The sequence below is a fragment of the Aquarana catesbeiana genome, linkage group LG09, assembly GCF_042186555.1.
Source record: "Aquarana catesbeiana isolate 2022-GZ linkage group LG09, ASM4218655v1, whole genome shotgun sequence".
Taxonomy (NCBI): domain Eukaryota; kingdom Metazoa; phylum Chordata; class Amphibia; order Anura; family Ranidae; genus Aquarana; species Aquarana catesbeiana.
The window spans coordinates 268,192,518-268,220,491 of NC_133332.1; the positions used below are offsets into that span (position 1 = coordinate 268,192,518).

General features: G+C 40.9%; 1 protein-coding gene across 6 annotated transcripts in view; it reads left to right on the top strand.

The window, feature by feature from the left end:
• The window catches only part of GOLGA1 (golgin A1), a 271,860-nt gene that overhangs the window by 2,067 nt on the left and 241,819 nt on the right, over positions 1 to 27,974 (top strand). For all 6 annotated transcript variants that reach the window (XM_073600326.1, XM_073600327.1, XM_073600329.1 and 3 more), the window contains exons 2-3: positions 5,914 to 6,155; positions 19,610 to 19,700. In XM_073600326.1, the coding sequence (XP_073456427.1) occupies positions 6,021 to 6,155; positions 19,610 to 19,700 (226 nt within the window). In that variant the 5' untranslated portion in view covers positions 5,914 to 6,020. The remainder of the gene's footprint in view (positions 1 to 5,913; positions 6,156 to 19,609; positions 19,701 to 27,974) is intronic.

The window sequence follows — 27,974 nt, forward strand, 5'->3', positions numbered from 1 at the left end:
GAAGTGAAGCGTTGCGACTTCACTTCCCGGTTCCCTACTGCGCATGCGCGAGTCGCGATGCACGTCCTAAGTGATCCCCGCTATCTCCTGGGACCTGTGTGTTTCCCAGGAGACAGCGGGGGGTGCGGGAGGGGGTGTGACTCCCGTGGGAGTCTATTCCTGGAAGTGGGTGCAGATATCTGTCTAATACAGGTATCTGCACCCCCCTCCCCCCCTGAAAGTTGCCAATTGTGGCACCGGAGGGGGAAGAATCAGATGAGCGGAACTTCTACTTTTGGGATTTCCCCTCTCTTACTTTTATAGGGACAGCCCAAAATTTGGGAATTGCTTTTACTTTCACTTTAAATGATAATGGTAAACGGGACACATAGGGGGAATTCTACTCAACGGGACACAGACAGCAATAAATGCTGACAGGGGTTTTAATTCCTCTCCACTTTATCCAAAACTTAAAAAAAAAGGTTTTACCTTTCAGGTATGCTTTAACCCCTTCCCAGTTAGTGTCATTAGTACAGTGACAGTGCATATTTTTAGCACTGATCACTGTATTAGTGTCACTGGTCTCCAAAAAGTGTCAGTTAGTGCCCGTTTTGTCCGCTGCAATATCGCAGTCCCGCTAGAATTCGCTAATCGATGCCATTACTAGTAAAAAATTAATAAAAATACTCCATAGTTTGTAGACGCTATAACTTTTGTGCAAACCAAATACATATACACTTATTGGGATTTTTTTTTACCAAAAATATGTAGTAGAATACATATTGGACTAAATTTATGAAGAAATTAGATTTTTTTTTCTTTTTTTTTTTAATTTTTATTGGATAACATTTTATATGTTATATAGCAGAAAGTAAAAAAATGTTTTTGTTTTTTTTTTTCAAACTTGTTGATCTTTTTTTGATAATAGAGCTAAAAAAACCCCACTGAGGTGATTTTATTTGGGTGCAGTGTCGCACGACCACGCAATAGTCAGTTAAAGTAACACAGTGCCGTATTGCAAACAATGGCCTGGTCATAAAGGGGAGGGGGGTAAATCTTCCAGAGGGCAAGTGCTTAAAATGTGTAATTGGGCACGCTTTTTGAAAGCGCTGTGAATGCCAAAGCCCCTGTCACTAAATGAAAGTTAACTTGCAGTCCTGTTTACACGTTGTTTGATTTGCTTCAAAATGTATACCCCATGTTGCTTTCTTGGTGCTTCAAAGCAATGTCTCCATAGAAGTCTGACAATGCTCCCTAATGCCCTGTACACACGGTCGGACATTGATCGGACATTCTGACAACACAATCCATGTTTTTTTTCCGACGGATGTTGGCTCAAACTTGTCTTGCATACACACGGTCACACAAAGTTGTCGGAAAATCCAATCATTCTGAACGCGGTGACGTAAAACACGTACGTCGGGACTATAAACGGGGCAGTAGCCAATAGCTTTCATCTCTTTATTTATTCTGAGCATGCGTGGCACTTTGTGTGTCGGATTTGTGTACACACGATCGGAAAATTTTATAGCAAGCTCTCAAACTTTGTGTGTCGGAAATTCTGATGGAAAATGTGTGATGGAGCCTACACATGGTCGGAATTTCCGACAACAAGGTCCTATCACACATTTTCCATCGGAAAATCTGACCGTGTGTATGGGGCATAAGGCTTCATGTACACGGGACGTTTTTAAAACTTTTCCTAAATCATTTAACTTGACAGATAGTAATGCCTGTATATGAAATGCAAGTTGCCGCGTTTAGAAAAAGAGAAGACTGCAGATAAACAGGTACAGCTTAAGTAGGAGGACTTGTTTCATCTGTTTGTATCATCCGCGGCTAGTTACTTTACTGAGTATATGTAAGGGTTTACAACCACTTTAATGCTGTCTGTCTCTACTGGGAAGATTCATTTCCTTTTGTGTCACAAGGAAAGAAATGGTCAATCCAAAATTTTGAGATGCCACCAAAACAGGAAGGCTCAGTTCATATATGGTGATTTGGGATCCCCGGCAGAATCAACACGATTCTGCTTGCGATCCCAAATCACACTGCAATGGTGGCAAAACGTAACTTGGGTGTTTTGGGTGCCATTGATTTTTAATGGTGCCTAAACATCCTGCTATTCTGCCATGATTGTCGGGCAATAAATTGCTGCAAACTGCATCGCGCAAAGTTTGTTGCCCAAAAAAGGAGCAGGAGCTTCTTTTGGGTGACCAAGCTTTGCGAAATTTATCGTGTGAAAGTTGCAGCAAAACCACACTGCGTTTAGGTGCTGTTAAAAATGAATGGCACCCAGACACTCATGGTGCATTTTGCCACTATTGGAGTGTGATTTGGGACTGTGGGCAAAAACTGCCCGTGATCCCAAATCCTTAGATGTGAACAGAACCGAATAGAGGGGAAATTTCTCAATTGGGTACACTTGTTTGTGTGTCAGCAGTCAGAAAGATCATTGCCCTCATGTAGGAAAATTAGGCCTCCTTCACACAGGGCATACAATACTGTACACCCGTGTGAGGGCCGTCAGGTGTTCTGTGCATTCACATGCAGGCAGTACAATTCAAGTCTATATAGACACAGCCGCAGTGTGACATATGACATCCGTGTGTGTTCGGGGACACACTCCCACATGGATGTCAAATGAGACACAGCGGCTGTGTCTGTATAAAAATGAATGGGACTGCCTGCCTGGGGAGACACAGAACACCTGACAGACAGCAATAGACAGGCGGTGAGTTGTCATCATATTGCTTCCTTGCCGCCTGTTTTAAATCCCCCAAATGCTGGACAACTGCGAACATTATGCGTAGTTGCGGGGAGCTTGCAGCGTGGGCCTGTTAACTTGAATAGGTTGGTGGGCAGTACCGCTTGCTAAGTGCAACAGGGGTGCAATTCCTGCTGTACCTGAAACGTAAAGCTGCGCAGCTGCGGATTGTATACATCCCTGGCCACTGGCTTTACAACAATGGGGGAAGCAGTTGAGGGGCAGTAAGAATTGGGCATTTTTTTCAACTGCTCCTGAACTCTCCTCTGTGTTATCTTATCAGTACGTGTACACGGGGTCGCTGTGTTTAGAGGCATTTCAAATGCCAAATGTGGTAACTCACATTTAGCCATGTTTCGTTTACAGGCTTTTTCATTTTTTGGCTATTTAAAAAAAAAAAAAAATGCAGCATGTAAACACGGCCAAACCAGACGTTTTAAACGTGGGTTACTATCTGTCAAGTTAAATCGTTCAGTAGAGGTTGTAAAAACGTTCCGTGTACATTATGCCTTAGAATATTCAGATAAACCGCTGACAAGCGTGCTTACGATGGTCAGTAGCTAAATCTGCTAGAGCATCTAACACTACTGACAGTGCTGTTGTACAAAGGTGTCTCTGTTGCTCATTTATCCAGAGTAGGGGGACTCTAATGCCACGTACAGACGATCGGACATTCCAACAACAGAATCCTGGATCTGTTTCCGACGGATGTTGGCTCAAACTTGTCTTGCATACACACGGTCGCACAAATGTTGTCTGAAATTCCGATCGCCAAGAACGCAGTGACGTACAACATATACGACGAGCCAAGAAAAATGAAGTTCAATAGTCAGTGCGGTTCTTCTGCTTGATTCCGAGCATGCGTGGAATTTTGTGCGTCAGAATTGTGTACACACGATCGGAATTTACGACAACGGATTTTGTTGTCGGAAAATTTGAGATCCAGCCCTCAAATTTTTGTTGTCGGAAATTCCAACAACAAATGTCCGATGGAACCTACACACGGTCGGAATTTCCGACAACAAGCTCACATCGAACATTTTGTTGTCGGAAATACCGAGTGTACGCGGCATAATAGAGGAGCTGTGTTACTGGCCAGATTACCAAGTGGGGGGAAAAAAGCCTAAAACAAGAAAGTGTATGCAGCCAGCTCATCTGATGATTGAAAGAACTAAAATCTAATCAATGGAAATGGGCAGCCAAGGCATGTAAGGATAGGGAGGAAAGATCTAGATGATGCTGGATGTTCTCCAGCCAGGAAATGAGGCTTAAAGGAGGAGTACAGCCAAAGCTTTTTGGCTGTACTTCTTCTGTAGATCACAGAAGTGCAGATAGCTGCCATAACCCCATAACCCCGGTATATTCTTAAACTGCGGATGTTCCTCTTTCTGATAAAAGTGGTCACTTTTATTGTGGGGGAGGGAGAGGGCCCAGTCATTTCTGCCGCTTACTGGTCGGTTGCGGCGAAGCCGATTAGGTCCTCTCCCCTCCGAGACGTGGAGCCGAGTGAGGGGAAAAAAGCCCCCGCTCAGCTCCATAACGTTGGATGATGTCAAACGTCACTTCCGCCCAATGGACTTAAAGGGGAATTTTATTTATTTATTTTTTAAAACATGTATTTATTTTATTGCATTTAAGTGTAAATGTGAGGTCTTTTTGACCCCAGATCTCACATTTAAGAGGTCCTGTCATGCTTTTTTTTTTTTTTCTTTTTTTCTATTACAAGGGATGTTTACATTCCTTGTAATAGGAATAAAAGTGACCCAAAAGTTTCTTTTTAGAAGGACAGTATGAAATGTAAAATAAAGTAGGAAAAAACTTTTTTTAAAGCGCCTCGTCCCACCAAGTTTGCACGCAGAAGCGAACACATACATAAGTCGCGCCCGCATATGAAAACAGTGTCTAAACCACACGTAAGGTATCACCGCGATCGTTGGAGTGAGAACAATACTAGAAGTAACCAAAACACCTCCTCTGTAACTCAAAACTAGTAACCTGTAAAAAATTTTAAATGTCACCTATGGAGATTTTTAAGGGTCAAAGTTTGTCACCATTCCACGAGCGGGTGCAATTTTGAAGCATGACATGTTTGGTATCAATTTACTCACTGTAACATTATTCTTCACAATATACAAAAAAAATTGGGCTAACTTTACCGTTGTCTTATTTTTTATTTTAATTCAAAAAGTGTATTTTTAAAATTATTTTTTTATTTTTTTTTTTTTTCCAAAAAAAATTGCGCTTGTAAGACCGCTGCACAAATACGGTGTGACATAAAGTGTAAAAAAAAAAAATTTAAAAAAATAAAAAAAAAAGAAAATGCACAGAATTGTTTCTGGGCTATACTACTGGTACAACACACAAATAACAAACACATATGTGGTATCGCTGCGATTGCCAGAAGCAGGATAATTTGGTTTGGGTTGTTTTTTGGTGGTAAATTATGGTAATAGCAAGAAATGTACAGCTAAATCTAAAAAAAAATGCTTTTTATTTTTACTATTGTGGGCCAGTTTTCCTTTGATATTTAAAAAAAATAATCAGGAGATATCCATCACCATTTTCCACCAAACGAAAGCCCGATTTGTCCCGAAAAAATACAAGTTTAATTCACCTGGATACACAAAGTAGTTGTGATGAAATGTACAGATTTACTAGCACATGTCAAAGTTGCAAAATTGTGTTCAGGCGTTAACACTTGTTTTACCCTCAGGGGCAAAGCCGTTAAACTTCACTTAAACCTAAGAATCTACTTTAAGAATGTATGTAAGGTTTAAACAAGCACTTGCATAATATGCCTTAAATTTCTTTTTTTTTTTTTTCTAAATTTTATGGATATAGACATGGTGCGTAAAAAGGGAGAGGTATATTATAAAAAGAGACCAAAAAAAGTGAGGGAGAAGGTAACTAGGTAAAGGAGGGTAGAGAAGAAAAGGGGAGGGGGAACCAAAAAGCTGAAGTGACGGGAAAGCGGATCAGGTGGAAACGTTCAAGCAGTAGATTCAGAGCAAGAGGACATATCAATCATCAAAATAGTGCTTATGTAAAGTATAAAAAAAAAATATATTATTTTGTGTTTCTCGTTAGTAGGTAGAACTCTTTTATCAGTCAGTTGCAGTGCTAATTTTGTTTTATTCCTTTTTAATACATGTCACTTTTCTCTGCAGGTGCAGAATGGAGCAAAGCTTGTATACTTTGGTCTGAAGCCCCGCGGAATATTGTGATGCACACCTTGCTGAATTTGTAGCTTCCAGGCACCAGCTAGAAAGTGGCCATGTTCACCAAGCTTAAAAAAAAGATTGCAGAGGAGGCAGCAATCACTCCACGGCCTGGGGGTGCTGCCCGTATCCCTCGTTCTGTCAGTAAAGAGTCCATCACATCTGCTGGAGCCGACTCTGGGGATGACTTTGTAAGTCAAACATTGTGTTTACTTATTTATGTTTGCAGTGGAAATTTCCACAATCCTCTTGCATCTGCCACTCGAGAAGATTTCTTCTGCAGGAAATGCAAGTCAATAAATTAAAAACTACTTCCAATCCCCTTGTCCCTCAGTTTAGTTTGTGTTATTTACTGTCCGGTAGTACACTGAAATGTTCCTCCTCTTTGCACCAACTGGCCATTGGTTCAGTGTTCCCTTTATGGCTTTAGATTTGCTGCTTCCTGTCTGGAAAATTAACTGAAGGGACTTTTCAGGCAGAAAATGCCAAGATTATGCACCGCTGCTTTGCAGGGACAACTATGAAACCCCAGCATTGGTCTCTGTTGTTGCCCCTGTTGCATGCCAAGGCAGAGGTGGGATTCGGCTGTTCTGCACCACCAGGTAACTTGGCATTTTTTTCATTTAGGGGACTTCCAGGTGGCAATCAGATGAGCTTCAGTGGCCAGAGGTTGGCGTCTGATGTCTTTTCTGATTTCAGCGGCTCTCAGTCTGGCATCATTTCCTGCATTGGTCCATCTGTGGACGTTTTGTCTGGGTTCGACATCCCTTCCAGATCTGGCAGGATATAGCTGCACTTCCATGGCTGGATGTTAGGGGGACTCCTTTTAGCAGCAGTATGGCTGCAGCCTCACGCCTCTGCTGTCTAAAGCTATGCACAGTCAATGGAAGGCTTGCCTTTGTTAGGTGATTGTTGATTGAGTTGCACTGTTCTCAGTGTTCTTTGCTGCTGGATTCACCTTTTCTCTTAGGCTACTTTCACACTTCCGAAGCTCCCCTGTAGCAGCACTATGCCGGCGGCACTGCCCATTGATTTCAATGGGCAGGGGCGCTTTAGGAGCAGTGCTCCTACAGTGCTGCAAAGATGCGGCTTGCAGGACTTTTCTTGGTGTGCTGCCAGCGCATCGCTCCAGCGTTAAAGCACTCGGGCTTTCACACTGGAGTGAGAGGAGGGGCTCTTTGCAGGTGCTATTTTTATTTATATATATATATATATATATATATATATATATATATATATATATATATATATATATATATATATATATATATATAGCCTGTAAAGCGCCTCTGACTGTTGGGTTATAGCACCACTTTCAGGAGTAGGACACTAGGCAGAAAAACAACAAAAGGCAGCCTGCTGGGACTTTTTTTTTTTTTTTTTTTTTTTTTTGCTTTTGGCAAGGCTAACCTTCTCCATGCTTGTAGACATGATATACTCAGAAATAAACAATAAAACATATCGTAGTGCTTCCTGTCTTTGTAAGTTTGATATAATTGACCCAACACCAAATCGCTGACAAAATCTCCACCACAGAAGCATACATGCTGCTTTCACACTGAGGCGCTTTACAGGATATATATATATATAATACAAATAACACGCCCATGCTCATCTTTAGGCTCTTCACCACGCACAGCCACAAAGGCAAAAGTGCAGGCAAGGTGTTGTTGTGTGTGTTTTTTTTTTTTTTTGTCGTCTTCAGTTGAGAATGAGATGAATACATTGTAAAATCTCAGTTAATTTCAGTTGGTCTAAATCTGTGTATACTTGGTGTTATGTTCCTGTTCATATTTTTTTGAACTTGAGAGTTGACAGACAACCTTTAGATTACCAATAATATGTAATGTCATTTATAATGTCCTGACATATATTTCTGCTTCCTGGATTTTTTTTTTTTTTTATCCGGCCTTCAGATATGAAAGGCAGAGGCAGATTTCATCAAAAGTTTGGACACCCTTGACCTACAAGGATACCAAACTTCATACAAGTCCAGTGCTGTATGTATGTGTGTGTATCTCTATCTCTATCCTTCTGTCAATAAAGAAAAAAGGTGCTGATAATGGCACCAAAAACGCACACGACTTTGCTGCGATTTTTAGCGCGATTTTAATGTGCTTCTGGTGTGTTTTTCATAGGTTATGTGACTTGAAAACTGCATCAAAAACCTAACACAGGTGCATTTTTGATACGTTCTTACGGCGTTTTCATTGCAGTTGAATGGAGAGGTGCGTTTTTTTTTTTTTTGACCAAAAAGGCAACAAGATTAACACCACGATTAACGGAAGCGCAAAGGACTAGTGTGAAACATTCATAGAATTTAAAGGGATGCATTTCTCTTGAGCTTGTCTTACACTAAAGGTGCCGATAATCGTCGACAAAAAATACATTACATATGCATTCAAATTCATGATATTAATAAAGTCGAATATATAGAGAGATAGAGAGATATATATATATTTCAATTTGTGCTTGTAAGTTTACATACCCTGGCAGACATTAATATTTCTTGTTGCCCATTTTTCAGGGAATATGATCGATAACACAAAAACACTTCTTTCACTCGTCGTTAGTGTTTGGCTGAAGCCATTTATTATCAATCAACTGTGTTTACTCTTTTTAAATCATAATGGCAACAGAAACTACTCAAATGACCCTGATCAAAAGTTTACATACTCTGGTGATTTTGGCCTGGTAACATGCACACAAGTTGACACAAAAGGGTTTGAATAGCTATTAAAGGTAACCATCCTCGCCTGTGATCTGTTTGTTTGTAATTAGTGTGTGTATAAAAGGGCCAATGAGTTTCTGGACTCCTTACAGACCCCTGCATCTTTCATCCAGTCCTGTACTAAAGTTTCTGGATTCTGAGTAACGGGGAAAGCAAAAGAATTGCCAAAGGATATGCAGGAAAAGGAAGTTGAACTGTATAAAACAGGAAAGGGATATAAAAAGATATCCAAGAAATTGAGAATGCCAATCAGCAGTGTTCAAACTCTAATCAAGAAGTGGAAAATGAGGGGTTCTGTTGAAACCAAACCACGGTCAGGTAGACCAACTAATATTTCGGCCACAACTGCCAGGAAAATTGTTCGGATGCAAAGAAAAAAACCACAAATAACTTCAGGTGAAATACAGGACTCTCTGAAAACATGTACTGCGGCTGTTTCAAGATGCACAATAAGGAGGCTCTTGAAGAAAGATGGGCTGCATGGTCGAGTCGCCAGAAGAAAGCCATTACTATGCAACTGTCACAAAGTATCCCGCTTACAATACGGCAAACGGCACAGAAACAAGCCTCAAACCTTCTGGCACAAAGTCATTTGGGGTGATGAGACCAAAATTGAGCTTTTTTTTTGGCCACAACCATAAAAACTACATTTAGAGAGAAGTCAACAAGGCCTATGATTAAGGGTACACCATTCCTGCAGTGAAACACGGAGTTGGATCACTGATGTTTTGGGGAGCTACAAAGGCACAGGAAATTTGTCAAAATTGATGGCAAGATGAATGCAGTATGTTATCAAAAATTACTAGAGGAACATTGCATTATTCAGCCAGGAAGCTGCACATGGGACGTACTTGGACATTCCAACATGACAATGATCCAGAACACAAGGCCAAGTTGACCTGTCATTGGCTACAGCAGAATAAAGTGAAGGTTCTGGAGTGGCCATCTCAGTCTCCTGACCTCAATATCATTGAGCCACTCTGGGGACATCTCAAATGTGCAGCTCATTTAAAAAGAGTAAACACAGTTGATAATTTGCTTCAGCCAAACGCCTAACAATGAGTGAAAGAAAAGTTTTTGTGTTTTATCATTCATGTTCTCCTGAAAAATGGCCAAGAAATCATAAATGTTGCCAGGGTATGCAAACTTATGAGCATGTGTGTATGTATGTATGTATGTATGTGTGTGTGTGTGTATGTATGTATGTGTGTATATATATATATATATATATATATATATATATATATATAATTTCCTATCTCTATAAAGTTGCCACCTGGTCTAATTTCCATACAGTAGTTTGATACATCCAGATTGCCCTACTCTTATGCAGAACCCAGTCTTGGTGAATAGATCCTGCAAGCAGTAGCCCTGCCCTATTAAGTTATTTCTTGCTTGCCCCCTCATGTGCTGTCTTGGAAGATGACTGGGCACCTGTTACCTGGTAACTCAATTTCCAGAATCTTCCTGGGCAGCTGGGATTCCTGCCCTGTGTTGTATTTGGTTCCTGCTTAAGGCTCGATTCACACCTATGCATGTTGCTTTTGGGCGTTTTTGGAGGTTTTTTTTTCATGCTTGCCACGTTTTTGAGCAGCGTTTTTGCGGCGTTTTTGCCGCGATTTGCGTTTTGCGTTTTTTTTTTTTTTTTTTTTTTCAGTCTAAAAAAAAAAAAAAAAACGGTGCACTTGCGTTTTTGATGCTTGTCCATTGAATTCTATTACATGCAAAACGCTGCATTTTGCATGAAAAAAAGTCCCTGACCCTTTCCAAAAATGCAGAGAAACAAAAAGGCATTGATGTGAACATGTTCCATAGGAACCCATGTCAAAAAATTCCCGTGCATTTCTGCAAAATGCAAAATGCATCAAAAAACGCGCTAGTGTGAATGGAGCCTTAAGCGGTACTAAACCCAAAAGGAAACCTTTATTAACCACTTAAGGACCAGCCGCCTGCTGCAGGTTGGCTTCGCTGGGCGAATTCACTGTAGCTGTACGTCGGCCACTTTTAAGAGCTTTAGGGGGCACGTGCGACAACTGAGCCAATGCGCGTTCCCGGCGGCCGTGATCGCTCCTGTAAACAGATCTCCGTTCTGTCAGGAGAGAGGAGACAGATCTGCTGTTCATACTGATTATGAACAGAGATCGGTCTCCAGGCAGTCCCATCCCCCACAGTTAGAAACACTCCTTAGGACACACATTTAACCCCTTGTTCCCCCCTAGTGTTAACCCCTTCCCTGCCAATGACATTTATACAGTAATCGGTGGCTATTATCCCCTATTTTGTAAACGCTATAACTTTTGCTCAAACCAATCAATATACGCTTATTGCGACTGTTTGTTTGTTTTTTTTTTTTACCAAAATATATAGAAAAGAGGGACTTGAGGCCTCCAATTTTTCTTAAATTTGAATCTAATATTGGGATGTGGTGTTCTTGTTTGATTCCTCCTCCCTACCACTATGATACAAAAATATATTGAATACATATTTAGCAGTTAGAGGGTTGAGACAAACTATTTACCACTGACAAGCAATGCCTACAATGATCAGCTTTTAGTTATTCATGTAAAACTTTTATCCCAAAATAAAAATTGTTGCTGTAACTGCTTAAAATGTGTTAGCTGGTGTTTGGCTTTAAAATGATGGAGTGTCTATATCTGGTAGTCCATCTAACACTGCCCACCCCCCCCCCCCCCCCCAAAAAAAAAAATTGACAGTGCTGCTGTCCCGGTCTCCCTAATTGTTCCTTCTTCCAGAGTGTAGGGACCCTAATACAGGTAAAAACAGAGGGGGTAAAGCCTAAAAAAGAAAACTGATGAAGCCACCACATCTAATTATTAGTAAGCTGCCATATATCAAACTTTGGTTTTGTACTTCAGGTTTGATTTGAATCACTTGCCCACTGGGCACTTAAACCCCCTTCCTAACAGACCAATTTTCAGCTTTTGGTGCTCTCACATTTTGAATGACAATTACTCAATCATGCAGCACTGTACCCCTATGAAAATTTTCTCCTTTTTTTCCACACAAATATTTTGGTGGTATTTGATCACATCTGTTTTTTTTTTTTTTTTTTTTTTTTTTTTTTTTGCGCTATGAATGAAAAAAGACCGAAAATGTAGTAATAAATAAATACATTTTCTTTTGTTTCTGTTTAAAATTTAGCAAATGAGTACCGGTAATTTTTCTTCATAAATTTTGGCCAAAGTTTATACTTCTACATATCTTTGGTAAAAATAATTCAAATCAGTGTATATTATTTGGTCTTTGAAAGTTAGAGAGTCTACAATGCTATGGTGCGAAGCATTGAAAATTGATCACGCCTGATGTACTGGCGTCCTCATGTCATTTCATGAGACCCTAACAAGCCAGGAAAGTACAAATACCCCCCAAATGACCCCTTTTTTGAAAGTAGACAGTCCAAGGTATTTTGTAAGAGGCATGGTGAGTTTTTTCAAGTTGTAATTTTTCTCCCAGTTCTTTTCAAAGTGAAATGTTTTTGTTTTTTTTCCCCCACAAAATTTCATATTAATGGTTATTAATGGGTTATATCTCTCACACAGCATATACATACCATAAATTACACTCCAAAACACATTCTGCTACTCCTCCTGAGTATGGCGATACCACATGTGTGAGACTTTTTTTTTACAGCCTGGCCACATACAGAGGCCCACCATGCAGGGAGCACCATCAGGTGTTCTAAGGGCATACATTTCAAATCTAATTTGACTACCTATTACACTTTTGTAAGGCACTGATGTGGCGCGGTTGATCACTGATGTCACGGATGAGCAAGAATGAGCCATGGCTGGGGCACAGATTGAGCATGGATGGATGGAGCGCGGATGGATGAGCCATGGATGGCGCACGCATGGATGCATGAGCCATAGATGGAGCACGCATGGATGGATGGATAAGCCATGGCTGGGCACAGATTAGCGCTGTGGGAACTTCAGATTCAGCCCACAGTGCTGTTGCACCTGGCTCCCCCTTTCTCCTCACACGCTGTGAGGGGAGGAGCCGACCCGTACAAGCTCCGGTTTGTTTACGAGTGATCACGCCGCCAATGGACGGTGTGGTAAAGGACCGCTGTGATTGGCCTTTTATCCAGATCCCTGACTTGCCAGGTCTGGGAGACCCGACAATCACAGAGATTCCTGGGTCCATGATTCTGGGAGGACGTCCTAGTACACCCTCCAAGAGTTATCTGACCGTGCTGTAGCTGTCATTCGGCTATGGCCCGGTCGGCAAGTGGTTAAAGTTGAATTCCAAGCTAATCCTAGATAATCCTAAAAATGATCCCACCCCCCTCCTAACATTTATACTGACTATCCTGTGTAAGAAAGATGTAAATACCTATTTTTAGGCTGCTCTAATCCGGTCACGTGATCTCCCCTGTGGCAGTCAGCAGTGGCTGCAGTGGAGGAGAGTGTACTCGACAATGGCTCGAATGCCTGGGTGCAGCAACCTCCCCCCAAAAGCTCCTATTGCCCATCCGTTGTTGGTATTTCTGCCTGCAGCCACCGCTGGCTGACACAGGGGAGCTGGCTCACGTTACTGGACCAGAGTGGCCTGGAAAACAGGTAAGCATACCCCTTCTCTTTTTTTTTTTTTTTTTTTTTTTTTTTCCTTACACAGGTTAGTCAGTTTTGGAGTTAGGAGATGGGAAGGGTGCATCTTCAAGATTAGTTAAGTGTAACATTTAAATAGACAGATCTTGTCCAAATGAACAATTTCCTTCACTAATATCACTAATAAATGTGCCTGCTAGAGCACTGTATATAGCTTAACCCTTTTATGTCTAAGCCTTTCTTACATTTGTTGCTAACAAGATAAAATACGTATTTTTTTTATATATATATATATATATATATATAAAATTATTTATTGAGGTTAATCAAAGGCACTTTAAATGATGGCAGATGTGTACTGACTACTATTTAACATGACTTTGAATGTGATTGCTTAATTCTGAACACAGCTACATCCCTAGTTATAAGAGAATCTGCACATTTATGCAACCATATTTATTTTTATTTTTAAAAAACGTTTTTTTACTGTCCCCCCTAAAAGATTTGTTTGTTTTTTTTCAATTGAGTTCTATAGTTTATAGGTCACATTAAAATTTAAAGGTGGAAACATTTCTGAAATTATTTATCTTTGTTTCATTTTTTTTTTTTTTTTGCATCCGAATCCTGACATTTTAACAGGGATTTGTAAAATGTTTATATCCACGGTATGTAAGACATAAAAAATAAGTGCCTATACTGTTTAAAATCCAGTAATACACTGTCGCACCCAGCTCTGGATATGCTCAGTTGCTCTTTATTTTTAGGCACTGCTGAATCTTTAGATGTCGATCTGCTGACAGCCTTAACCTCCCTGGCGGTTTTCCCGAGTGTGGCTCGGGGTTAAAATTCAGTACCATTAGCGGTAACCCCGAGCCACACTCGGGATCGCATTGCAGGATCCTGGGGCGGCGTTACTTACCTTGTCCCCGGGATCCTGCGATGTCACCCGCAGTGTCCGAGGGCTCCGTCCTCCTCCGAAGCCTCTCCGTGCCAGGCTCCGTTCCCTGCGAGCGGCGCGACGCACGGGGGCGGAGCCTGGCAGCAAATTCAAAAAACTGTCAAAATCATAACACATACAGTACTGTAATCTTACAGATTACAGTACTGTATGAAATGATTTCACATCCCTTTTTGTCCCCAGTGCTCTGGCCCATGCCCTGCATGCAGTTTTACATGATATACACTGTTCTTTCTGCCTGGAAACTGGAGATTGTCCATAGCAACCAAAAAGTGTCCCTTTACGTCAAAAGTGGCTTTAGACCAGCTAGAAAACAGCGATAATAAATTAGAACACTTGCAGAATTGAGCGATAGTGAATTGTGGGGAAATTTATTTTATTACTATTTTTTTTAATTTTTTTAAATTATTTATTTTTATTTATTATATTATAATTTATGTTTTTGTGTTTCAAACTTTATCATACCCGGGATATCTACTAGACTCTGGTTTGGACAGATTTAAGTGTGTTATTGTTAAGATTTACAGACCTACAATATAAAACGCCAAATTTCCATGCAAAATAATTGTACCGCTTTCAGCACCTAAAATCCGAAATAATCATACTGCCAGGGAGGTTAAAGTGGAATGGCTTTACCGCCAAGGAGTATGCTTCTGTTTGATCTGCAACTGCCATTATGCTGTACATGTGATCAGTTATGACACCAGCCATTTGATGGTTTGGCTGAGAGCACAAGCAAATGTGACAGCAATCACAGCATTCCAGGAATTTAACTGTTTTTGAGACTGCTAAAATGATGGGTTCAGTTCCGCTGTATAATTTTCTGCTGCTCAGGGGCTCTGGGCTTCAGCAGAATGGCAGCCTCCAGCAAGAAGAAACAGGAGCAATGCTGAAGGCAATTTATGGCACACACTAATTTTGGGAGCAGAATTATTAATGTGGAATGTATGTTCCTTGCTAAAGATTATTTTTTTTTATCCTGTTGTTAAGGGTAAAGTTCGGCATTAATAACATTTATTGAACATTTCCAACTTGATTTTCCTTTGGGAAATAGTTTATATTGGTTGGTCTGGTTCTGCTACTAAAATTTACAACACAGCTAAATGAGTGAAAGCGTTGACTCATCCCCTTTGTTCCTGCTGTGTTCAGACAGGTCCTACAAAGACTCTGCCAGGGAGAGTGAGTCTAACTAAACTAATGTAGTTGCATAAGTGTCTTATAACTGGGGGTGTAGCTGTCGTCAGAATTAAGCAATCATACATCTTATGCGGTTTTCTGTCTTTAGAAGACATATACTCTGTCATGCCAATGTCCTTGGTGAACCCCTCAAGGTTTATAAAAAAAAATCTTAAATGTATAATTTTGAAAGTTCCAAAACATTATATTTACTCTGTGTGTGTGTGTGTGTGTGTGTGTGTGTGTGTGTGTGTGTTTGTTTTTTGTTTTTTTTGGTTTTTTTTAAATCATAGATACGTTCTTTGTAATGGGGCTGTAGGTATATAGGACTGCTGAAGAAATATTTTATGTCCTTTTGATTGGTTTACTGATATTCCCATCATTTCTCCTTTTACAACATCAGGGCTTATTATGTGGTTTATAGCAAGAAGGCTCTTGCGGGGGGGGGGGAAGCAGTGCAAACTTAGGGAAGTCTTGCATAGATAGACGCCAGTTGGAATTTGACCATAGGAAGTACATGCATTTATGTATTTTATTGGAATGAAATATTTTTTGTAAAAGAAGTTACAAAGTGATATATTGGCAATTTGTAATCTTGTAAAGTGTGCTAAAATATTGTAAATACGGTACCTACGTCCCAAATTACTATATATAGAAAAGTTATAGGGTTGAGGCAATGTGGACTAATATGGACATAACACTATAAATAGATTAAAAACCACAACAATTTATCATCGTATCTAAAAAAAAAAAAAAAAAAAAATCACATTAATAGCTCTTTCAAAACTGGACTATTGATGGGTGGTATTATAGAGTACCCCAAATCGGACATGTGATCTTAAAGTGGAAGTTCGCCCTAAAACTAAAATCTATAAATCTATTTGCATCCACTATCTAACCCTTTAAAGTAAAAATCACTATACATACGTTTTCTGAAGCCGCACCAGGTCTCCAACGGGGAAGCTCTGTGCAGGAGACAGCCGACAATGGCTGGGAAGTGACGTCGCCCATAGAGTTACTATGGGGCTTGCGTTGTCGGCTGCCTTTTCTGCATCCGTCTACACAGAGAAGCTGCCACTGATATACGTTGGCACAATGGCATGGCCGGGCAAGTGGGCATACAGGTACGTCCCCTTTAAATTGTGGGTGCGCGCCCCGCCGGCCCCGCACGCTCGCTGCGTTCTCCATAACCGTGGGTCCCGTGGACTCTGTGTCCACCAGGGGCCCGCGATTGTTTCACGGAGCAGCAGAACGGGGAGATGCCTATGTATACAAGGCATTTCCCTGTTCTGTCTAGCAACATCACAGATCTACTACTCCCTGTGATCTGGGGGGAAGTGATCTCTGTCATGTTCCAGTGAGACAATCCCCCCTACAGTTAGAATCACTCCCTGGGACACACTTAACCCCTTGATTGCCCCCTAGTGTTTAACCCCTCCCCTGCCAGTGTCATTTACACAGTAATCAATGCATTTTTATAGCACTGATCGCTGTATAAATAACAATGGTCCCAAGATAGTGTCAGAAGTGTCCGATGTGTCTGCCATAATGTTGCAGTCATCATAAAAATTGCAGATCGCCGCCATTACTAAAAAAAAAAAAGTAATAAAAATGCCATAAATCTATCCCCTATTTTGTAGACGCGATAACTTTTGTGCAAACCAATCAATATACGCTTATTGCGATATTATTATTTTGTCACTTTTGCTAGCGCAAAAAATAAAAACCAAAGAGGTGATCTTATACCACCAAAAAAAAGCTCTGTTTTGGGGAAAAAAAGGACGTCGGTTTTGTTTGGGTGCAACGCCGCACGACTGCGCAATTGTCAGTTAAAGCGACGCAGTGCCTTATCGCAAAAAGTGCTCTGATCAGGAAGGGGGTAAATCCTTCCGGGGCTGAAGTGGTTAAACAAGTGATAGGTGCGTTTTACAATGAGTTGTGCCAGTCCAAAACTGTTTTAGGGCATGGCAGCTGTGTTAATTTTGACTTCAGATTTCGATTTAGTTTTAGTCATAGTCTTTTGACTAAAATGCTGTTTTTTTAGTTTTAGTCGTATTTTTAGTAATCTGAATTGTTTTAGTCATATTTTGGTCGACTAAAATCTCCTACATTTTAGTCAACTAAAATCTAATGGGTTTAGTTAAATTGTAATGCATTTCTCTAGAATTTCAAAACAAATTTTATACTCCTGGAATAAAAATCTAATAACATGTTATTTTTTTATGGTATTAATTTTTGAACATGCACTACAGACACAGATTTAGCCGTTGTGATATATAATGGCTTTATAAATAAAACCAAGTTTCATAAACAAAAATATTGCTTTTCAGCAGCTTAGTAGATGCCCCTTACTTATACAGGCATACCCCGCTTTACGGACACTCTCACTTTATGTACACTCGCGAGTATGGACATACCCGCGTAAAGTGCCTCACAAGTACAAACATTTCCGCGCCGTGTAGCCGCAGTAGAAGGAACTGAAGCTCTGAGCGGGTAGCCTCTAGTGTTCCCGTGTGTATCCTGGCCGCCTCCCCACCTCTGGTGACATCAGTGGTTCTTCCGGCTTCCCTGTCAGCCTCTCCAAAGCACCAGTGTCCTCTGTGCACAGTGCGATGTCCAGGGGATGGATTGGAGGGGCCCCCCTTGCGTTCCCCTGACGCCCCCACTACAGCCTAGAAGTGAAAAAGGTATTGCTCCACTTTAAGTACATTTTTGTTTTACATACAGTTGTGCTCATAAGATTACATACCCTGGCCGAATTTATGATTTCTTGGCCATTTTTCAGAGAATATGAATCATAACCCAAATTTTTTTTTTTTTACTCATGGTTAGTGTTTGGCTGAAGCCATTTATTATCAATCAACTGTGTTTACTCTTTTTAAATCCTAATGGCAACAGAAACTACCCAAATGACCCTGATCAAAAGTTTGATCCAAACCATGCTGCACAGCCCACTTCTGACCTAAGGATTGGGGTTCTCCTGACACCCCCCCGATAGGAGCTGACCTGTCTCCTGGCTGGGTCCTCTGACCTCTTTGAGACCTAATGACCAAAATGGCCCTGCACACCTGTGCAGTTAGCCAGGTTGCAGGCGTCTAGCAAACCCCAGGCACAGGATTGACTGTTCCGATCCAGAGCTACAGAATCTGGAGAAAAAACACTGCTTTCTCCACTCAGAAATTATAGTTCCTAACTTTGCATTAATCCCCTAATGCGAATCCTGTGTTACACTTTCCTATATTCTTAGTGACGGAGCCTCCTTCTGTCACATACACCCCCCCAATGTTTCCAACCGGTGGGCAGGAGACACAAGCACCTCACTTTGGCACCTCTGTGCTGACGACCACTTAACACAGACGCTTTCTGTCTTTCACTACCTTCCCTTGCACCATTAAAGGGGAACTCTGCTCCATTGGACTTGTGTAGATCTTCCCAAGTCTTTGTCCTGGCGTGCTTCCACAAACACTTTTTCCAAGACCTTATCAAGGTTCTACCCTGTCCTTCTACCAACCTTTCTAACCTTTGATCTCGGGGTCCTAAGAATACCTTCATTTTATTGCTGTATTTTGGTTTTCCTGCCACTTTTCTCCAACTACCTGATCCTGTCCTGACGCTGTAAGAAACCTCCTGTGCCTAATCCAGAGCCAATTTCTTTCTCATTTGGTCTTAAAGAAGAAGTACAGCTACAGCTCTTTTACCTGTACTCCTAAAGATCACAGGAGTGCAGTTCCCTCTGCACTCCGGCGACCCATTTGCAGCAGACAGCGGGCTGAAGTCTGCTTATGTCACAGAGCATTAAAGGTTCAGGCAAGATCGCGACAATGGAGTCAGGATGTGCCCACATGTCTGGATCGGCACCATGCTCAGCCTCTAAGCGAGCCACTGAGAGCCTGAGCCGGCCGCTCCTGCCCTCTCCACAGCTCAGCGTTTCAGTGAGCGAGGATGGGGTAGAGCATAGAGTGATGACTGACAGTCGCCAGCTCTCTGCTCATGGAGCCCTGGGAACCAAGCAATCAGTAGTGTTAGCTCGCTCAGTTCTCAGTGTTGGAGACCAGCAGGGAACAGATTCAGCATCGGAACGATGCTGCATCCACCTAGGTAAGTATGATTCTGAAAGTAAAAAAAACCCATACATCTCCTCCATAAAACCATTTTTTTTTAACCCTTTTTTTTTTTTTTTTTTTTTTTTTTTTAATTCTGCTTCCACAGGCATCAGATGGCAGTAGCTCCCGTGATGATCTACCCTCTCAGATCTCCAGGAGAAATAATCAGATCCGTAGGCTGGAAGCCAAATTATCAGGTAATCTTACTAAGTTTCCAAGGTTGCAGTACCTGTATGGCTTACAAAGACCTTAGCTTATTTCCAGGGGGTTGATTTCTGTCAAAAATTACACTATATATTTTTCCCGCAAAATGTAATTGCATTATTCCATTCTTGATCATTAATTTGCTTTTGTTTTAAAGCTTTATTTTTGCACCTAATTAGTGTAGGTAACATGGATATGATAGGTCTTTCGTGAACAAAATCATGTTTGAATTCCACGTAGGTATTACTTAACAGATTGTTCAGGGAGCTTGTATGTATGCTCTCTATATATGAATGTGTATGTTTATCTTAATGGTACAGTGCAGGACACAGGCTGGATATTTATAGACTCTAGTTTATAGGCTGGTACATTCAAGTCACTGGCAAAGCTTTGCTGTACACTCTCCCTATCACCCAGATGTCCCTCTCTAATCCTACTGTGAGTGCTCAGTTTTTTGCTAGTCTTCAAAGGTGATGGAACTCCTCTCTCCCTTTATGGAGAAATCATTCTAAGAGTCAGTCATTTATTATTTTTACTTCAGATTCTTCAATCCACTCTTAAGTCAACACTGTCTTCTAATACAACAATAGAAGCAGTGCAGCTGGATCGCTGCAACGTTGGCAGCCAGATCCAGACCCAACACCATGGGCACAGCCTGTAATGTTGCTTTGGGCACTGGATTCTGTTTGGGAGCTCACCTTGACACTCAGTGCAATGTGTGTAGTTAGCCAAGGTGTCCTACACAGGCCCAGGGCTGTGGTTCATCCCTATGGAACCCAGGCCCTGAAGACCCCTCTGGGGCTATGCCCACTGTGATGGGCGAAGCAGGGACCAGTGAAATGGACAGGTAAGATGTTATCACCCTGAGATTTGACCTTTACTATAGACCCATGGCAGGTATATTATGCATCTCTATTACTTGCTTTATATATTATATGTATCCTGAATAGTTTTTTTTTTTTTTTTTTTTTTTTTTTTAAAATATCAAGTGACTGGGAAGTGTTTATGAACATTTCTTTAGATATACAATGTAAACTTAACAAACTTGGTTCTAAAACTCCACCACCCAAAGCTTGTGCTGTCCATACACATATAGATTTTTGTTTGAATACTTTTGTTTTAAGAAGGTTCATTCAATTTTCTAATCATTAATGGGGTCAAATTGACATTTGTTTTCAACCACAGGGATGGGAAAATTTGGAGGAGCAGAATAGAAAACTTTTCTTGATAAAGAAATTTTCTGCCACTGTGTCTCGCTTTCTCAGACAACTAATGGCTTTAATAAATCCCTTGCTGTCGAGAGCTCAAAAAAGTCAGATTTCCTCCCCACCCCCACTGTCTCTAATTGGTCAGAACCTGATATGCTCTTGTAGAAGATTAAGCAGACATTGTGGGGAATGAAGAGTACCCAGAGTTGGTGTTAGAGGAGGCCACATAAGATTTCTCATTCCCCAGGCCCGTTGATATGGTTGCTTCTCCTGTGCGCAAAAGCCTAGGCATTGTCACACTTGATTCTCCTCTGTTGCCATGTTCTTTTGGGTACTTGGAGTCCTGCTAAGACTAAAAAGACATTCTCCATTTACGAACAAATAGAATGGACAGTTTCTGATGATTGAGTCAGTCCTGATTTTCACCCCTGCAAGAATCATTGCTGAGCTCTATTCAAAAGAGTTCACAAAAAAGTGGACTGTTCCGGTAGTAGAGCCTGCCATCTCAGTCTTAACAAAAAAAAAAAAAAAAATCTCACTGTACCTATAGAAGATATTTCTGTATTCAGAAATTCTGCTGATAAGGTTTGAGATGTTCTTAAAGGCTCTTTACTCTTGTAAGACCCAGCTCTGCAACCAGCTATTGCCGAAATCTGTCTGTCAAACCACAGCAAACTGGACTAGGGAAGTGAACAATCAACAGGATCCTGTCTTCCAGGATGAACTCTGGCAGAACACTTAAAGACGCTGCCCCCTGCCCTTCTTTTTTGTGTTGATGCTCTAGAACAAGTCATGACACAATCTCCAGAATGGCTCTCGCTCTGATTTCTGGTTATATGCGCTAAGCCTGGACAGGTGAAACCTGCCTGTAAAAGATGCCTAACTTGTATGCCCTTTGAAGGAGGGCATACAAGGGATGTGATTTGTCAAGTGCCCCCACAAAATGTAACAGGAGGAAGGGTCCTTTTTCCAAACTGAAAGATTAGAAGGTTGCCTTCTTGATGACTGTCACCTCTGGCAGACCTGTTTCTAAGTTAGCAGCTCTTTCTAGCAACTAGCTATTCCTGATTTTTAAGGTAGCCTGGCATCCAAGGCCTTCCTTCCTACCTAAAATGGTATCATACTTCCACCTAAACAAAACCATTCCCTTCCTTTTTTTGTTCCCAAAGGATATTGCATATCTTTTTCTAGTATTAGTACATTTTATCACTGCTTCACTTAATATCGCATATTACTGCATATTATATATATATATATTTTTTTTTTTTTAGGGATAATCCATGCATATTTGTTTATTTTTGCTACATAGCTTCTTGAACTAGCGCACTTTATCATTGCTTCACAACATTATCGCACATTATCGATTTATTACTGCATTTTTGCCTTTTTTTTTTTTTTCTGCATAGCTCCTTGAATTAGCGCACCATTTTTATTATCATTAACAGTTTTATGTAACCACTTCAATACAGGGCACTTTCACCCCCTTCCTGCCCAGACCAATTTTCAGCTTTCAGCACTGTCTCACTTTGAATGACAATTGCGCGGTAATGCAACGCTGTACCCAAATTAAATTATCATTTTCTTCTCACAAATAGAGCTTTCTTTTGGTATGTGATCACCACTGGGTTTTTTATTTTTTGCTAAACAAATTAAATGTTTTCTCCTTCACTGACGAGGCGGCACTGACAGGCGGCGCTGATGTCACTGATGGGCAGCACTTATAAGGAAGCACTGAGAGGCATTACTGATCAGCACTAATTGGCATCTTGATTGGCACTGACTGGCAGCTGTGGGGGGCACCTCTGCTGGGGGCTGCGCTACTAATCAATGGGCTCATTATCAGCGCAGACACCCCCCAGGGTACATTGTACATTGTAGGGTACTACCATAGCTGGACGGCGGCCGCATTAATAGTTATAGTGGGTGTGCACATGCCATGAGAGACAAGATGGGGATCTGTCAATGTAAACCGACAGATCCCTGTTCTGTCAGGGAAGTAGAGAGAGATCTGCTGTTCCTAGTGATCAGGATAATAAATCTCTCTCTACTCCCAGTCAGTACACTCCCCACACAGTTAGAAACACCTCCCTAGGGCATGCTTAACCCTTTGATCCCCCCCTAGTGTAAACCACTTCTCTGCCAGTGACATTTGTACAGTAATCGATGGCTATTTTTTAGCTCTGATCACTGTATAAATGTCAAGGGTCCCAAAAAAGTGTCCACTCTGTCCGCCGCAATGTCGCAGTCCTGCTAAAAATCGCTGATCGCCGCCATTACTAGTTAAAAAAAAAAAAATAATAATAATAATGAAAATGCCATAAATGTATCCCCTATTGTATTTTGTATAACTTTTGCGCAAACCAATCAATATACACTTACTGTGATATTTTAGAAAAAAAAATTTCCTCAGTTTAGGCCGATATGTATTCTTCTACATATTTTAGAAAAAAAAAAAAAAATGTAGAAGAATACATAATCGGCCTAAACTGAGGAAATTTTTTTTTTTAAATTTTTGGGGGATTTTTATTATAGCAAGAAGTAAAAAATATTGCTTTTTTTTCAAAATTGTCGCTTTTTTGTTTTTTGTTTTTTTGTTTTTTTTTATTTTAGCGCAAAAAATTAAAACCGCAGCGGTGATCAAATACCACCAAAAGAAAGCTCTATTTGTGGGAAAAAAAGACGTCAAATTTTTTTTGGGTGCAATGTCGCACGACTGCGTAATTGTCAGTTAACCACTGCAGCCCCGGAAGATTTTACCCCCCTTCCTGACCAGAGCACTTTTTGCGATGAACTGACAATAGCGCGGTCATGCAACGCTGTACCCAAACAAAATTGGCGTCCTTGCCAGAAGCAGTATGCTAGATACACAAAATGGGTTCAAGAACTTAAATTATGTGTCTTAAATTATGTAAAACAAGCAACTTTCATTTTCCTGCAGCTTAACTGATTGCCGCCCGCCCACTGTCAAATGCTGGCGAGGCGGTGCGGCTCTCGTTCTAGGATGACGTTATATGACAGCGTCCCAGAATGGCTGCTCTCGCGGGGATGCCGCGCGACCCCGATCTCTGTAAAGAGCCGCGTCCGCAGCTCTTTAACCATGTGATTGGCTGTGTCCAATCACAGCCGGTCACATGTAAACAAGGAAGTGACGGTAATCGGCACTCCCTCGCCTCACGCTGACAGAGTGTGGGGCGAGTAGAGCCGATCAGCAGCATCGCCACTCAGGGGGACATGTAGGAATGTAATCAGAGCACTGATCATCAGTGCCCTGATTACAATATAGAAATAGTGTCACCATACAATGCCCACCAATGCCAACAAACAGTGCCCACCAGTGGCAGCAATCAGTGCCCATTAGCGATGCCAGTCAGTGCTGCCCATCACTGCTGTCGATCAATGCCTATCAGTGCCCACCAGTGCTGCCTATTAGTGCCCATCAGTGCCACTTAACAGTGTCCATCGGTGCCACCTATCAGTGCCCATAAGTGCAGCATATTGGTGCCTCATCATCAGTGCCCATAAGTGCCGCCTCATCAATGCCCACCAGTTCAGCCTATCAGTGCCGCCTCATCAGTGAAGGCAAAAAATTACTTAGTTACAAAATTTACTGACAGAAAAAAAGTAAATAACATTTTTTTTTTCAACATTTTTGGTCTTTTATTTTTGTAAAAAAATAAAAACCCAGCACTGATTAAATACCACCAAAAGAAAGCTCTATTTGTGTGAAGAAAATGTCAAAAAATTTGGGTACAGTATAGCACGACTGCGCAATTGTCATTCAAAGTGTGACAGTGCTAAGAGCTGAAAAATGGCTTGGGCGGGAAGGGGGTGTAAGTGCCTGGTAGGCAAGTGGTTAAACAACTTCTCCATCTCCCTCAGCCCATTCATGGCGCTGTCTAGCCAAGGTACATGTTCATAAGAATATAAAAAAGATTAATGAATCGTGCATTGCGCACACTCTCACCAGCAATAACATTTTGAACGAAGATGCTAACGTCAAGCAGTCACTGTAGACGATTAATCCCTAGCCTCTCCACAAAAATCATATTCAATCGTTCACATGGAGGGATCATTTTACTCCTCAAACACAACAATACATTTAAATAACTTGGAAATCTAAATCCTCCTATCAAATACTAATAACAAGCTGCACAAAATCAAAGCTATAGCACAGAAGGTTCTAATGTGATTGCATGACTGCAACATACCATTTTTTTCATATTCATCATTCACTAGAAAATATTGGTATGAAAAACTCAAGTCACTGACCATCTAAGCAATGCTCCTGAATTCTATAGAAAAACAGGTACGCACCATATACAGAATCCAGCAGCTGACACATACTTCTTACAATTCACTAGTAGAACTATGACACAGGGTCATTCTATACCAGAGTCATTACACCCATGATAGACTTATGCCACGTACACACGGTCGGACTTTTCGTCTACAAAAGTCCGACGGACACCAACGGACCAAAGCCGGCTGACAATCCAATCGTGTGTGGGCTTCCTCGGACTTTCAGCGGACTTTTCCAGCCGCAGATCTGACGGACTTTAGATTTGAAACATGCTTCAAATCTTTACGTCGTAACTACGCCGGACCCAGAAATCCGCTCGTCTGTATGCTAGTCCGACGGACAAAAACCCACGCTAGGGCAGCTACTGGCTATCAACTTCCTTATTTTAGTCCGGTGTACGTCATCGCGTACGAATCCGTCCTGCTTTTGTGTGATCGTATGTAGGCAAGTCCGTTCGTTAGAAAGTCCGCCAAAAGTCCGTCGAAAGTCTGTCGGAGGGGCTGTCAGGCTTTTGTAGCCGAAAAGTCCGACTGTGGGTACGTGGCATTATTTTCACCTCATCTGGAAGATGGTTTGTCTACCTCCGTTAATCATTCATACGCTTTTACATCCTACAAAAATGACAAGGTATGAACCATGACCAAAAATGGCATGGTCTTCTGCTTTCTATCTGATAATACACAGTCACTCTATCCAAAAGACTATTCATGTTTTATTAACACAAATTCCTGACTATATACATATATTGATAGAATGACTAAAACTGACAGATTAGTTAGTAATTACTTCTGGATAGCAGTGTTTAGAGTAAAGTCAATATGCAATGCATCTGCATACGCCTACTTACAAAAGCACTGTCTTGAGACACGAAAAACCACTTAGCCCTGCTTGTCACGGCATTCAAGAATGTCTCAACCTGATCTTAACTCGGTACACAGGCAAGCATGGACAGTTATAACAGATATATAGATATATACCTATATTACAAAGTTGGTACATACCGTTTAACTTTGTTAACAAATGATGCTCCAAAATGATTACCTGTCAGGACTTGCCTTTCCTGTACAACTTCCTTTCCTGTACAACTTTTATGTACAAAGTTATCTGTTCACATGCAATAAAAAGGTGCCTTTTTCTACTAGTAACTACATATCGTTACTCATCCTAAAAAATGTATTACTTAGGCTCTGCAGGAGTCTAATAACCCCAAAACCTCTTCCAGACTTATTGCCAGTCCAGGATCATAAAATGTAGGTAACTCCAAAACCTCTTCTACACTGTGCTTGTCAGTCTAGGAAACCAATTCAGGGTTTCCAAGGGTTAAATAACCCCAAAACTTCTAAACCTTAATAATGATGATAATACTACTACTACAATAATAATAATATGCATAATAATTATATTATCAATAACACATATGCAAATTATTATGAATAATATGAAATACATGGGTTTATCTAAAATCTTACTACAGTTTCATGGGCATTCTGGTATCAATCCTGTGTTTCCTTACTTTTGTAAAGCAGTGACTTGGTCTTCTTCAGTTCAACCATCTCCAAGTTCTTCCAGGTGGATGTCCAAGCCTCCAAGGTTCTCGTGGCAGCACTCCACTGACTGTTGATCCATTGACCCTCGTTTTCGTTGGGATTGTTGGCACTGTTCTGTTTGCCTTGTCTTTGCCCACCCTTCTTATTCATTGCTTGGGTACATCCCATGTGTCCTGTACTATATGATTTTAAGACAGGCCTGTGTCCTGTACTGTATGATTAAGATAGGAGGAATGTTGACTTGCCTGTAAATTCCATGTCTTGGAGTACAGAACAGGACATGGGCCACCCTCCTTTTCTGTTCCTAAATTACTCTGCATTGCTCTCGAAAAATCTGAGAATTCATGGAGTGGGGTAGGGTTATGTTTCCAGATAAGCTTTGCCAAGGTCCAATCACATGAAGGTACCACCCTGTAACCTATAGTGGGGAAAATTAATTTGTTTGCACACTTGCTTGAAATTGAAGGATCTATGATAATATATATATATATATATATATATATATATATATATATATATATATATTATCATAGGTGTATTTTAAATGATAGAGACAGAATACCAACCAAAAATCCAGAAAAAAACGCGATACAAATGTTATAAATGGAGTTGCAGTTCAGTGAGTAAAATAAGTATTTGATCCCCAAGTAAAATATGACTTTGTACTTTGTGGAGAAACCCTTGTTGGCAAGCACAGAGATGAGGCGTTTCTTGTAGTTGGTTACCAGGTCTGTACACATCTTAGGAGGGATTTTGGTCCACTCTTCTTTACAGATCGCCTCTAAATCCGTAAGGTTTCTTGGCTGTTGCTTGGCAACTCAAATTTTCAGCTCCCTCCTATAAATTTTCTATAGGATTAAAGTGGAAATACAGTCAAAAATGATTCTTTACCTATTAATAATATGTTAAATATCATTATCTTTGATATTCATTTCCTGGCTAGCTAATTGTTTAGCTTAGAAAGTCTCATCAAAGCCAGACAATCGGCTTCTTCCTGTTCTTCACCAACAATGCTATCTCCCTTTTTTTTTTTATCTGAATTTTCTAAGCTGTCTTTCACTTCCTGAAAAGGTTGTTCTTAGACAGGCATGCCTAGACCTGCCCAGCCCTGCCCCCAACCCTCCCATCCTTTACAGGACATGATCTCCTCCTGTCTTCATGGCCTCGTTTTGGATAGCATCTTCTCCTGAGAGGAGGAGAGGGCAGGCTTTG